Source organism: Toxotes jaculatrix, chromosome 4 (assembly GCF_017976425.1).
Source record: "Toxotes jaculatrix isolate fToxJac2 chromosome 4, fToxJac2.pri, whole genome shotgun sequence".
NCBI lineage: Eukaryota > Metazoa > Chordata > Actinopteri > Toxotidae > Toxotes > Toxotes jaculatrix.
In genome coordinates, this window is record NC_054397.1 from 3966738 (window position 1) to 3981927 (window position 15190).

Sequence of the window (15190 nt, forward strand, 5' to 3'; positions counted from 1 at the left end):
AACATTGTTCCCATCCCACCACCCTTTCGGTGACCTCTGAGCCCTCGCCCCAGGACACAAAGGTCAATGTCCCCTCACAGCTTTAAGATCCTTAGAGTCTCACTGCTCCAGGGAACCAAGAGAACCCAGGAATAAGTAATTATTTTTGTTGTTATTCCTTTATCATTATCTATAAGCACTGATCAAATACAAATCGGTTCCAAGTGAATCCATTTAGTGCAATAAACTGTAGTGTCTATCATTTACAGCTCAGTGACGCCATCTACTGTCTGCATGGTGCATGAAAAAGAGCCACGGCCGCCCCCTATATACTAATGGTTCTCAAATAATCAAATAAATGTGGTGGAGTATTGCAAGTGTTAACTAGCATAATATAGAAATAGTCAAGGTACAAGAAGCCTAATGATTCTAAATGCTGTACTTGAATGGATGTAACTTGTTTTAAGCACGACACTACAACTTTTAATTTGGTAAATTCTCCGCACATGCGCAGACCAGCTTTGACGCCGGTAGTGACGCGAAAATGGCGTCCTCCGCTGCCCGGCTGACTACACGCAGGTTAGCAGCATTGGCTTCTTCTGGACACCGTAGCGGTCAATTTTTCATCGTCTCCGCCAGACATGCAGGAGTTTGTTCAGCGACGATATCGCGGGCTCACCGGGGTGGGATAGCGGTTGGCCTCGGCTCCTGGAGACACGGGAATGCCGTGACATTGAGGGGACTGACAGGTGAGACAGCTAAATGTTTGCATAATATTCAGAGAGTTCTTTACATAAGCGGTCCTCTGTCACTTTTTTTAATAACGCCAACAGTGTTTAAGTGTTCAGAGCCCGGTCTCCCTGGCGTTGTGATTTGTAAATGTGAACTTAAAAGTTTTCATCCAGCTAAAACAAGGCTGCCATAGTCCTCCGAGGCTGGTTAGCCCTGATGGCAGAATGATGTAACCGCTCTCTGTTAGTGTTTGCAGTGTTGTTACATCAGTAAATCTGTTCCTACACTGGCCTTGTTACGGCCACATCTTCACTGTATCAGCATCGTTCGGCTCACCGTGGTCACTCACCTGGCAGTTTATTATAGGGACATGCATACGGCGCTGAAGCTGGCGCCCGATTCGACAGTTAAGGAGAAACTTGAGGGAGACTTAATGTTACAGTGGTGAGCGACCCGTTCTCCGTTTGATGCACCTCATACTGGTGTGAAAGCGCGTTAGACATTTTCGGTAAAGTTTTAACTGTGAACGCTGAAACTCACTTTCACATCTGAAGAATTAATTCTGTTGGTGTCAGTGCGAAAAAGGGAGATCTGGTCTGATGCGGCGCGGATGTGACAAAAAGCAGTGAAATCTCCCTTTTTGTGTCTTCACGTAGAATAATCTGAGACGATGCTTTAATGAGTCTCTGGCTTCTCTGGGATGTTCTAGTCCGGTTTTGATCAGTCATAAGTGTAGTGGATTTTGATCTGGACCTGGTCTAATGTGGTCCAGATGTGAAAAGAGTTGTGAAATCTTACCTTTTTTTTGCATTTTCACAAAAGGATTGAAGGATTTCACAAATCTGGAAGTGGGTTTCATGCAGCATTAAGGCTTTAGTTAAAATGTCTAATGTGCTTTTACATCAGAAAGAGAAAAAAGGAGACTGAATGCAGTACACCTGATTTAAAAGTCCTTTTTGTATCCTTTTCTTTGCAGAGTTGAGATTTCCCCATGTCACCACCTGCCACTCTTTCCACACCAGCAGCAGTGTGACAAACAAGCAGGACTACTATGAAATCTTGGGTGTCTCACGAACTGCCGCACAAAAGGACATCAAAAAGGCTTATTACCAGGTCTGAGCCACACTTTTTATTTACGCCAAGCTGTTAACACCTATGTAGCTTTTCCAGTTTGTTGTTAATCGTTTTAAATAAAGATGGAAAGTGGCTAAAAAGAGTTTTGGTGCTACATCATGAGATGACAGGCTCATAATCCCCCAATATCTTAGAAAACCAGTTTGTTTGGTTACTCTTGGAAGGAGGTTTAAGCTGATGCTTTCTCACTCCCTGCCTTCATCTTTTTTTTTTTCTCCACTTTTTGGTCGGTCTTCTTTAATTTTTAATCGTCCCTCACCAGCTGGCAAAGAAGTACCACCCCGATACCAACCCAGATGATCCAGAGGCCAAAGAGAAGTTTTCCAAACTGGCCGAAGCTTATGAGGTAAAAAGCAAATTACTTCATGGTGTTAAGATTATCTTCTTCACTTGGAAGATAGACGATAAGCAGGACCATCAATCATCAGTCGTTGGAAAAAACCCTCAGATTTGCTCTTTTTGTGTTTAGGTGCTGAGCGATGAGGTGAAGAGGAAGCAGTATGACACATACGGAGCGGCGGGTTTTGACGCCAGTCGAGCTGGGGCTGGCCAGCAGCAGTACTACAGAGCTGGGGGGGCCAGTATAGATCCCGAAGAGCTCTTCAGGAAGATCTTTGGAGAGTTTACTGGTGGAATGGGCTTCGGGGACGTCCACAGCATGTTTGACCAAAGGCCTGAGGTGAGAACTCACAGCTCTGTAGCGTCTACAGGTTTTGATATTTAATTATACAAAATTACATGCATGTAAGGTTTTTTTTGTGTTGTTAAATCTTTTTTTATTCTGTTTTTAAGTTAAAAATGATGTAAACTTACTGTACATTTATTAAGAGTAGCAGGTCATTGAAATGTGAATTTCAGTCTAAGTGTACTAAATTTCTTTCCACAGTTTGTGATGGAGCTTACGTTCACCGAGGCAGCAAAGGGTGTGAATAAGGATCTGAATGTGAACCTGGATGATACCTGCCCAAGGTGTGATGGAAAGGGCAGTGAGCCGGGCACCAAGGTGTCACATTGTCACTACTGCAATGGCACTGGCATGGTTAGTTCCATAGAAATAATATGTCAGCGAGGAAGTTAGCAGGGCCACTAATTTTTGCCTCAGCTGGATTTCCTCTTAGGACGTTACCGCACCGTTCCACAGTGCTAACAGTTAGATACTAGTATAATGTATTACGGTCTGTGTCGCCCCCCTGCAGGAGTCAATCAACACAGGTCCTTTCATGATGCGTACCGCCTGTCGGCGCTGTGGTGGGAAGGGTTCCATTATAATCACGCCCTGTGCTCTGTGCCGAGGTTCAGGTCAAACCAAGAAGAGGCAGACACTCACTGTGCCCATACCTGCCGGTAGGTTTTCATCCTGGAGTCTCACCAGTGAAGGAGAAAAGCTGAAACAAATTCACAGATCTGTTTTTATGCATGACTTATACCTCAAAGATTCAGTAATTTGTGATGTTTTCTTTCAGGTGTGGAAAATGGTCAGACAGTGCGCATGTCAGTAGGACAAAGAGAAATCCTCATTACATTCAGGGTAAGTTCTTATGGCCTTACTTCTGTGTCTGATTAACATTCAGTTTCTTTTGTTACCCTGTTATCTTTGCAGTATTTTAGCAGGCACTGAATGTCAGGTGATATATTATATACCTATTAGAGTTTGTTGTTAAAAAGTATTTGATGTGTTCTTTTTAAATTGTCTCTGTACAGGTCCAGAGGAGCCCAGTGTTCAGGCGCAACGGTGCAGACATCCACTCAGACGTGCCGATTTCTATAGCTCAAGCCATCCTGGGGGGCACAGCCACAGCACAGGGCCTCTACGAAACCATCAGTATGGTGGTGAGTAAGCAGCAGTGCATATGAGTGATAATACACAGCATTACTTCTCAGGTTGTCAATTTATTCATGTGACCTAAGTTCTTTACAAAGAGACAGAATTTTTATGAAATTGTTTGATTGTTGTGCCCAGCTGTTCTGTGTCCAGCCAGCAGGGGGCGCTTTGATGCGAGCAGAAGTCAAGGCGCCTGACAACTGCCTTTTTTTCTGATTTACCTAGAATTCACTGCTGACTTGTTTGTTTCTTAAGCAATATGGTAATAATGTTGCGTTCATTGCTGAATGAACGCCACATATATTTCCTCACACAGAGTTTCAGTAGAGCAAATGTTCTGTCTCAAAGTTTATTGTCTGTATTTTCAGATTCCTCCCAGTTGCCAGGCTGATCAGGTGATCCGGCTGCAGGGGAAAGGCATTCGGAGGATGAACAGCTACAGCTACGGAGATCACTACGTTCACATCAAGATCAGAGTGCCCAAGTAAGACACACATACAAAGACATGCTATGAATACATGTTAGACTACTCAGTCAGCCAAGTTGTCCTAGATTAATACAACAGTCCTGATTATTTTGCCAAATCATGACAATCGTTGACTATTTTTATTTTCAACAAAATAATCTGATCTCTAAATCAAAACTCATTTATTCATTTTAGATTTCTAAATTAATTTATGTTGAATTATCACGTGAAGTGGATGCTAACTTTGAAGTGGATCTGTGAAAAACTCTACAGGATTCAGTTCGAATCATTTAAGTGTATTTCTGCTGTCTTTTTCCTGCAGGAAGCTGAGTCGGAGGCAGCGCTCTCTGCTGCTGAGTTATGCTGAGGAGGAGACGGACGTGCAGGGAACCGTCAATGGTGTCAGTCCTTCAACAGGTCAGGGCTCGAGTTCAGCTCCACCATTCAGTCAAAAAGATCACTCCACCCTAGTATAAAACACATAGATGGTCAGGAAGTCCCTGTGCTCTCAGGTTTTATGAGACCATCAGTTGCATAGTATCAGTAGTTGAGCTGATGCAGTGTTTGTCTGTGTCCAGGAGGGGGCAGCAGCGCTTCAGGATCTGGTGAGAAGACAACCAGCTCAGAGGAGGGACAGAAAAAGCAGCAGCAGCAGGAGCAGAAGGAGGAGGGAGGCTTCTTCTCCAAACTAAAGAAAATGTTTAGTTGACACTCAGGCTGCAGGTGGGAGCTTTAAACGTCTCTAAACTAAATTACATTTCACTTTACATAAGCAGTACACCCAGTCATTATCTGCAGGGTGACTGTGATAAACCACAGCTTCAGTTATTTTATTTTCACATGTGTTCTAACTTTTCTCCAGGTAAAAAACACCATGGTAAAGGAAGAAAAGAAATTCACTGACTAGGCCTCCATGCTGTTTCCTTTGGAGACTGAGCAAGGGGGAGGAAGAGAGAGGCATAATGGTGTTTGTGTTGACTCAGTCACACGTTGTTGGACTTGCAGTTCGCAAACAGGCCACGCAGGCATCAGGTCCACCCACACACCCACTGGGACGTCACCACAGTCAGGTGCTGGGCTGAGAAACTCATGTACTGCTGGAAGAGAAGAAAGATGGTGACTACAGATGGCTGTTGTGGTACAATTCTCCTCCCTGCTTACTGTGTTTGAAACTCCACAGCTCCTTGAGTCTACAGACAGTCACTCTGTATTAAATAACACCACTTGCCATTAAAATGGCAGCAAAAATTTACAGTCAACCAACACAGTAATGCAGGTAACTTGAAATGGATTGTAACAGGATGAAAAGCCATGCAGTGTATGAGTTTTAGGAAGTGAAATACAGCATGACAGTTATTATAATTATTTTTATCTGTAACACATTTTAGGTGTCCCAGAGTGCAATAATGTCCCAGAGAAGAACTAACAGAAAAGGACTGTGTAATTTGGTACTAATTATAAGAAAATGTGGGCAGTGTTCAATTGATGTACTGTCAGTTTATTACAGAGTGAAGTTTGTGTACAGTGCAGCTTCCAGTTCAACAGCCGCCAATACAATATGAATATGTACGTGGGTTAAATGGATCTCTGAAAGTTTTTCCAGTCTTATTTCAGTGGTTCTTTTGAAAGGAATGTGTCTGTAACAACTGCTGATAAATTCAACTCACTCTAATTCTACTGTTGTCTATGTACAGTTCACTATTTTATAATTTCCTGGTTTGTTGTCTAAGAAGGTTGTCTCTATTTTCTATATGATTAGCACCAAATTACAGTAATTAAAGTAATGTGTCACCTTTTGTTCCCCATATTAAACTTTGCTGGCTGTTAAATAAACACATTCCAGTACTGTGAAATCTGATATTCCATGGTTTTAACAAGGATTGAAAACACATAGACAACAGGAACCCTGATCTTCAGTATTTGTTACTGTCACATCCAGACTTAGTTTTTCTCGTTATAGTTTGTTGCACCTGTGTGTGGCAACCAAACTGTGCAAAAACCTATTTAAATAAAAGCTCAAATTTTCATTTTCATTTTTCATCTTTCATTCATTTATTTCTGTCAAGTTGTTAATGGTTTTCTTTTTAAATTAAGCTTGAACATTTAAACTGTAATACTGAAACTCAACAGTAGATGGCGGTGTTGAGTCGTGACCAGCCCCTCGCTCTGTACTACACAAGACTTTGATGCTCACACACTCAAACTCCAGTTCTCTGAGTGTTTGATGTTTTCAGGCTCCCATTTAATCATGGTGTGCAGCGTCTGAACAGAAGCTTTTGTGAGGGTCATCAGGAACATTTCAGTCCGGGGTTTTCCGACCGTGCTCAGACTAAAAGTGGTCAGTCTTCACAAACAGGACTTGTGGTGCCTCCCAAGGGAGAGTTATGATTTAATATGAAGTCACACATGCAGAACAGGCTAGTGGCTGGGTTTTTCATAAATTACCACACTATATTTTCTGTTCTCTTTAACATGTGGTTTATAGATGCTAAAACGGGATGCAGCAGATCAAAATGTCACTAAGTAAAATATTGGTGTTGAAGGATGAGTGCACTGTATGTGTTTCACAGGAACATGAACATGAGCAGCATTTCAAAGCCTTTACTACTGAAGCAGAATCACATTTCCTATGTTGGAAGCAGGTGGCGGAACTTTGTGATCAATTATCTGTAAAAATATTTTCAAATGGCTGACATTTATTTGAGTCTCAAGGTCTCTTATCAGATATCTAGAGAGTTTAGACCATATTTTTAAAGCACTCTCAATATTTCTGACAGTGGCTGCAGATACTGTAGAGAACAGGCCGGTTGTTCATGGCAGGTTCATCTTTGTCTCCCTGACTTCTCAGAGCAGAAGAATACATATTTATTGCAAAGCAATCCTGACAAAAACAGATAATGTAAAAATGTATTAAAACTTGAACACTTCACACGAGAAATTGAAGATGTCTGTACAGTAGGAGACACTCGCTAACCACAGTCTTGTTTGTTTTTGTTTTGTTTTGTTTTTTTGTTTACCCACTTGCCTCATTCTCCCTCAATATCTGGGCATGAATGTAATTTGATGATTAAGTTAAATGCTTGTTCCCCACTAGAATCTTATGTAGGCACCACTCCCTGATAAGACACCATTATCAGGCATTATGGGCTCTCATGTAAAACTATGAACAAAACAGACTCGTAGTGACATAAAAATAATTAAATTTGCTGGGCATGGTAAATGCACAGAGGCTAGTCTTGGTTGCACCAGTGCAGAGATAGATACATTAAACACTAATACTTGCAGTGTATTGTACATGGTACATTCAGGGGTAACAAGAGCTCACAAATAACAAAACAGCTGGACCAAACAAGACTCGCTGCAGGCAGTCGAAATCCCACAGTTTCAAGACCACTTGTGCGTGATCACAGCCCGGCATGCACTGTTAATCACCAGATAACATTAAATTCAGTTCTTAAGAGCCCGAGCCAACAGCCTAAGCCTCACGTCGCCTTCAATTGAACCAGAAACAGTCTAATTTTCCAATCAGCATCTGAAAACTTGCGCTTAAATCAATTTTCCACACCAGATATACAAGATGTACTTAGGTACTAATAGGTAAACATCTGGGAGCAGCTTGTGGTCACAGTGTCAAAAGTGTAAATACTTTGGCTGGAAACATGTTGGAAGTGAAAGTAAATAAGTGGCTCTTCTTCTCCTCTTACTGTGCTGAAAGTCCTTCACCTGAACTCTGACTGTTCAGTGCCAGAAGCAGAAAGTTGACATTAAAAGCAGGAAGAGCGTCACTTGAAAGAGAAAGCTGGATAAATATATAAAAAAAAAAAATGAATCTTGGTGACATCACATCAGTAGCTGAATTTAAAGCTGGTGTGAGGCAGCCTGAGCTTCCTCCTTCCCGCTCTAAGATTTTGGGACGTTACAAATCACCACCTTTCCCAGTCATTATGATGTCATTTCAATTGTAAATCACTCTTGCTCACTCATTACGATGAATGTGACGACGGATGGGTTCCTATATTCCATCTTACTCATCCTTCTAAATCCTTTTAGGGTCAAAAACCACTTTGTTTTTAGGAATAAACCGAGGTCCCCCCTTTTTTGGGTTTGGAGAAACAGGAAAGATGGTAAAGAAAAAAAGGGTCTTTATGTAAGAAAGGATTCTTTTCTTAGTGTTCCTGCCAACACACTGTATGAGATGTAAGACTGAAGGAATACTTGGATGTGGTGTCAAAAGACGCCTACATACACTTACATGACACTGTGTTACACTGAAAGAAAACAAAAAGCACATGCTGACACATAATCATATATGGTATTCAGAGAAGTCATATGCAGCATAAATAAATTCAAGTGAAACAGTTTGTTCCTAAAGACATTTGGAAGCCTGCTGTTTTAGGTTTTGTAGAACAGATTGTGACTTTCTGCAACATTTTCAGGAAAAGCTTCACTCCAAGGCCATAATAAAATGGACAATAGACTATAAAATGCATTTTATTTTCAACCTCAAACAGATCAAACAAGTGACATTCTTGTTTCATTCAAGGCGTTGAGCTTCTACAACCAGAAGATGTGTCAGCTTTTGGGAGACATGCTGCTGTGACAACTCTTGGTTTAGGTTTATGTAAAAGTTCTTCTGCTTCTGAACATTTCTCTTTATAAATATTCCTTGACCTCCTCACCCTCTCCTCATTGCCACCCCCCCCGAAGTCCAGCCAACATGGTACAGTCTGAGTTTCCCCACACTATAAAGCTCATTGGATGCTCTCACTTCCTGTTTGGACAGTTTGGACACATGACCACCAGGTAATGTGGATGAGGCCTCGTGCAAACAAACATTTTGATGATTGAAAGTGAGAACAAACAGTTAATAAAGTTAGACTTAATGGATTACGTATGGCAAATGGATGTGTAGCTGTTCCATTAACAATGTGAGCGATGACAGTCTGCATACTGAAATGATTGCAAATGACTGTTGTTAGCACTTTAGCTAACACTGTTCACTATGCTAACTTCACCTCAGGCCTTAAGCTAAGCAATGATGGTTGGCCTAACTATCTTCCAGCCTCTTTTACATGTGCATTACATCATTACATATTTACATCATATGTTCAAAATGTCTCATGGTTTGAATGCGGTGGAAAGAACTTCACTTCTATAGTGTAAAATGTCAATGATTGACTTCAATGATTGATTTAAAGAGATTTTATTCTCTAACTTTAATTAAAGCTGTTTATTCTCACTTGTAATTATTTTGGCACCACTGTGCCACACATCATTTTCACGTTTTCTCTTTTATTTAATTGAATACATGTACCTCTTGCTTTGACCCTTTTGTGCTGCTGAAAGTCTTTCCAAACCAAAGCAGTAGTAGTTCAGGAGATACAAGGCTTTTACTCAAAAGCTTGGTATTCAAATCCACAGCTATACATTAAGTTAAGTGCTGAGTGGGAACAGACAAACAACAAAGACCTTTACAACATGATTAAGTGACAGGTTTTGTCTCAGAGAGCCAGACTTTATCAATGTCAATGAAAGGAATTTAAATCTTGGACGGACTGAACAACTCAAAGACATTAATTGACCTTGTGTTGCCATAAAGTCAAAAAACCCATGAAGACCCTTAGCTATACAAACACATGAAAGGTCCTGTCTGCCAATCATGTGTGACTGACAGCTGGTTGCTGTGAGTAACTGGGAAAAGTAAGAAGGCATCATGGGGAGTGATAATAGAGTTTTTCACTTTAGCATTACAGTACAAACAGCCTCACAGCTTCTCACAGGGCAGCACAAAAAGGTTAAAAGTAGAGGGTGGAGGGTAATTGGACTTGTAGGGTGCTCTTGTGTGTTTCTACAGGCTGATGGGTAATTATATTTTGAGCACAAGAATGCTGTGTCTGTGAGCAAAAAGACAGTGATTGAATGCACATTATAACTGGCTGTTTGTGACAGGAAGCCCTGCCTGCATGAATGTATGGAAGTCTCCCAGATGGTGACAGTGTGTGAGATTTAGTAGCCTCTGTGCCTGGAAGCAACCCATCCTAAGCCTGGTTTACCAGGATTATTGACTGGTGTGGCTGGTCTGTCCACTGGGAAAAGGGGTTTGTTTTATGTGGGGACCGCTAAGCCTGGGATTTGTCTGCTTTGTTCCCAGCGGGTTCACTGGGTCTTGAGGACACTTGAGGCTATAGATGGGCTCTAAGGCTCCTCGTTCGAGGAAGGAAGTGAGGCAGGGGATGAGACCTGGATGGCAAATAATCCTTTTAACAAGTGAATGAGCCACAAACCAGAAAAACCGCACGCAGGAATTTTTGTCTGAATGTACAGAACACAAATCAAAAGGATTTGTGCTGAGGATTTGTGATCGTAAGCACCAAGTTGGTTCTCAGTGGTGTGGTTCTATCGAGCTACACACCTCATGACTAGATTTAGGGTCTGATTCCTACTGGTCTATTAGATGACATGTTTTTTTATGACAAGGTGACTTCGGGGTTCAAAATGATTAAGGCATCAGTATGACAGTATGTAAAACTCCCTCCCTGCACAACTCTTGTGTGTTATTAGTTTTACAGCATGCTATATATTTCTGGACTTATTTTCTTTGGTGTGCTAAAACAAGTCTCTGTTGACCCCTTCAGGGACACGAAAGACACGGCCGACTGCAAAACAATATGGATGGAGCTGGCAGGCATCACCGAAATGCCTAAGGACACTTCATCAGGAAGGAGACTTGCTTGCATGGAGCTTGAACCTGGTTTTACTCATCTACCAACCCACAAGGCCTCGCTGTGTGTTGCCAACATCTCCTGCCACAGAGCTTTGGATCAAGGTTTGACCTCCACCTTCTTATTTGTTGTAATTTTCTAGATAAAAGTGTCAGCTCCTAAATTGTGTAAAAGGTTTAGGATCTGGCTCATTACACTAGTCATCTGAGCGCTTTGAGGCTGCAGAGCACAGAAAGAAAGGCAAGAATGAGTAATCCAAATCAGATTAGTCAGTGATTCATTCTGCAATCACAGCCTCCAAAGTCGCATTTTTTCGGACCAACGGATATTGGCATCCAGGGACTGGAGGCCATAATCACAGGGGATATATCTGCACCAAGCAGTAGGCCAACTCAGAGATATTTCATTACTGATCCAGTAACCATCATTTACTGGGAGTGTGTGTGTATTTGTGTGTGTGTGTGTGTGTGTGTGTGTGTGTGTGTGTGTGTGTGTGTGTGTGTGTGTGTGTGTGTGTGTGTGTGTGTGTGTGTGTGTGTGTGTAAGGCTAAAGGGGAACATTGGTTCTTGCCTGTTTCCCATTTCCCCCTCAATCAGAGAAACCTCTCGTCCAATTTCACCCTCCCCTTCCTTCCACCCCCATCCTCTGCTAATTAGGGTTCCAGATCACTGCCACATGCATGTGGGCTGACAGCAGAGTGTGTGTGTGTGTAAGTGTGTGAGAGTGTGCACGTATGTATATTTATGTCCATCTCAAGAGGTCAAGGAGATGTTCCTTGCTTCACCAACTATTAAAAGGCTGACCCCAGATTTAGTCTCAGATTACCAGATTGCCAAATGTTTTCCATATGGTCTTTCCATATCAATCCAGAGCTCTTTGGCTGATGTTCCGGCTTGGCCCCAGTCCTGCTGCTCTCGCCCAACTACAGAAACACAATGACATATAGCACACAATTGGATGACTTCATGCCTGGTAATGTTTTTCAGACATTTGCCTCAGATATGTAATGATGACTGAGTGGCCCCGTTGACTTTTAGCCCAGCTACCAATTTGCCAGCCTGAAAAAACATACATTTGAGGTTTTTGTTTGATTTATAGTCCTGCTGCGAAAAGGAGGATATCAGGGTAAAATCATGGGTTCCCGTGGTTGGATGATTATTGTATGAAACCAGTCACCCTTTAAGCAGGCAGCCTCAGGGAGACCCTCAGTTTAGCCAAAAACAAAATGTGCTGAAATGATTTGGAACCAGACTGAGGCAGCTGTGTGTGTGTGTGTGTGTGTGTGGTTAAAATGAACAGTATGTTCATTAGATATAGACTGTTCATACCTATAATTTATTCTAAATGCAAAAATAATGTAACGTCTTAGTTAAATCATTACACCAGTGTTTTATTTCTTTTACTGCAAAGTTGAAGTTCTACACTTTACATGGCTGCTGATCATTTTCAAGCCGTACAGTTTTGGATGTAGATTTATTTTTGCTACTACTTCAGGTATCCATTGGTTTCCATTTGTTTTGTTTTGTTTTTTTAACATTATGAAAACCAGTTAGCATATTCGTGAAACACGCTTGAGCCAAAGTGGGAAATTCTGAAGGATGTTTGAAATGTTAACTTCCTGAATTTTGTACTTTTTCTAAATTCTTGTAACATTTTACTAAATATGGCAAACGAGGAAACAGAAAGTGAAAGTGACAACCAGTGCAGGTGTAATTGTAGTGCAGAGGGTGTTCTGAAGTTTATGTAGCCCCATAGGTGCATGCAGTCATGTGAATTTATTAGGTACATGTTTATTTAAATACACACATATGTGCATGTATGTTTCTACATGCACCTCTGCGTGTGTCACGACCTTAACATCATCAGACTCACAGTCCCTGAGAGAAACTGACCAGACTGTACTGCACACACAAATCATTCAGTTAAGGAAAATGTCTCCTGCCGTCTCTCCCACCCACTCGCTCCCCCAGCTAGTCTCCTCTGGTGGTTTTTGTCGGCCTCATGGCAAACAACCCCCACTATAAATCCCACAGTGCTAGCAGTGTGGTCAGCAGCGAGCACAGCATGAAGTATTATTACAAACTGCAGCCACTTATGGTAAATCAAACTGCTGTTTGAAGGAGGGATTGTGGTATTTAAGAGATGTTTGTGTGTGTGTGTGTGTGTTGTTCAGCTGAGATGTAGTTTGACTATGATAGGCTCTCAAACCAAGTACTTATTCAGACTAAAATGTAGTGTCTACAGTCCTATAGTGGTAGTGTAGTGTCTGAAGTCCTGTGTGAGAAATAATCCACAATGAGACATGCTTATCAAAAAAAAAAAAGATGTGGACGCTAATGAAATTTAGCATCTTTGGAGCGTGTACCTAACTGCACATTCTTGAGTTACAGTTAGCTTTGCTTAGCAATCCGCCAGTTGATTGTTGAATTCAGGATCGTATCTAAATCTTATAAAAAAATAAAATATTAAACTCTTTCTTTAAGGGTTAGGGCTGTTGTCTACTGTTGAAGTGTTGTTTATTCATTTTGAGAAAATACCCTTTTTTTACATGAAACTTTTGTGGAACCTTCCAGCTACTGCCGGCCTGCCAATCAAAACTGAGGATTCCCCATGGTCACAGTGTAGTGCCTTTTAACTGCTGTTTATGTGCTGTGGAACTCTATAAGCTGTCAGTATGCCTCAACAAGAATACAAGATAATCTTGTTTATTGCCCTGGCTACATTAAAAATATCTTCATTCTAGGAGGTAGACGCTGCAATCACAGATTTCCAAAACTGAGCAGCCTAGACGTCTTTGGCAGCAGTGTTGTAGCTGACTGGGTGGGCGGGGTTTGTTTGATTTATCATCTCTGCAACGAGCCAGAACTGTTCTGTTGGGTCAGGAACGCAGCCCAACCCTGTCTGATTGTTCCCATGCTGCAGGTGTGGTTCTGGTTCAATCTCACTGGACTATTTTTCTTTCTTTCTTTCTTTCTTTTTTTGAAGTTTATTTAACCTTTCATTTAACCAGAGCAGTCAATTAACAGCTAATTATTTACAATGATAGTCTGGCAAGAGGCAGATTTGCTTTTGTTGAGGAATTATGGAAACGGGACAAAGAAAATGGATAAAAGGATGGCAGCTGGCCAACAGAAAAAAAAATCAAATTAAAGGTGGAAAAAAACACCCAAGGATTTTAAGACAGAAAAATACTACATTATTAAAGTAATATCATTCACAAAGATCTAGTCAAAAGTAGTGAAAGACATTCAGATAGAGACGTCAGTGGTCAACTGCCTGAGAGGTGGATGCCTGTGTGTTAAATGTCTTTGATTGAATCTTTGATGGACGGGACAGAAATGAAATTGTCGGCTTTAAGGTTTTCTTTTGGACTTATTTGAAACACAGTGCATTAAATGACAGCAGGGAACCGAGTGAGGGATTTTAACTCTGTGGACCTTTGGCAAGAAAACCCATTTCCATTTCTTCTGGACTTGAGAGCTCTGATATTCACATATTTATAATAAAAACCCTTTTTATTGCATTCATTTTCTGTGCTCCTGCAGCTTTTTCTCCAAAGCAGTAACAGAAATAGCTGAATATTCTTGTTCTTATTCTTATTCTACAGAAATTCACTGGTTATGCCATAAATATTGTTATGTTAATGGAACAGAAAAGGCAGAAGTCACTCTGGAGCTATTTTGTAGTTCAGTGAATTTAAGCATTTGGATGCATATTTTATTTAATAACTTCTTAATTAGCTTTGCAAAATGAAAAGTGAAGTACCTTGTTCATACTGGCACCATTATCCAACATTAGCAAAGTGGAGGACCAAACTCCAACACTAACTAGTTCCCCTCTTCTAATTGTTGAATTAAGAATTGGTTTTGAATTGAGAAGTGATTCTTTATTTTTGTCCCGTCAGCTGTTGAACTTGTGTCTGTGCGTCATTTTTACGTCTATTAATCTATTAATTAGTCAAAGAGTCAGAAGTCTCGAGAAAGTACAACTTGACCCTGAGATTTCTGGATCAACTCTGTGCAGTGTAGAAACAAGGAAACTTGATGATTAACTTAAACGGATAGTGTGGAAGTGCTTTTGAGCTTAACTTTGGATGTTAGATCTTAATGTGACGCCTGGGAGTTCTCAAAAACAGCACCACAGGACTCAAAAGAAGCCCTCTCTCGATAAATAAAGGCCAAAACAAGACTTATTCTCATGTTTTCAAGAAAAGAAAGTCGTTTCTATCTATTTTGGTATCACCATCATTCTGCTTTGGGCTTCCCTCCATTTTATGTGATAATTACTGGACTCAGAATGAAGCAATGTGCCAGTCTAACCAACGCTTTGCGGCC

At 41.1% G+C, this 15190-nt stretch overlaps 1 protein-coding gene across 2 annotated transcripts; it reads left to right on the top strand.

The window, feature by feature from the left end:
- Positions 1 to 513: 513 nt before the first annotated feature.
- LOC121181363 (dnaJ homolog subfamily A member 3, mitochondrial-like) lies at positions 514 to 6146 on the top strand. 2 transcript variants are annotated; one of them, XM_041037292.1, is made up of 12 exons: positions 514 to 728; positions 1688 to 1824; positions 2108 to 2191; positions 2315 to 2524; positions 2732 to 2884; positions 3042 to 3189; positions 3309 to 3373; positions 3547 to 3675; positions 4036 to 4151; positions 4456 to 4550; positions 4712 to 4856; positions 4996 to 6146. In XM_041037292.1, exons 1-11 carry the CDS (start codon positions 524 to 526, stop codon positions 4840 to 4842), a joined length of 1473 nt encoding a protein of 490 aa, XP_040893226.1. In that variant the 5' UTR covers positions 514 to 523; the 3' UTR covers positions 4843 to 4856; positions 4996 to 6146. The 2 variants fall into 2 exon arrangements, with proteins under 2 accessions (XP_040893226.1, XP_040893227.1); XM_041037293.1 differs by lacking the exon at positions 4996 to 6146 and having other exon boundaries at positions 4712 to 4858.
- The last annotated feature ends 9044 nt before the right edge of the window (positions 6147 to 15190 follow it).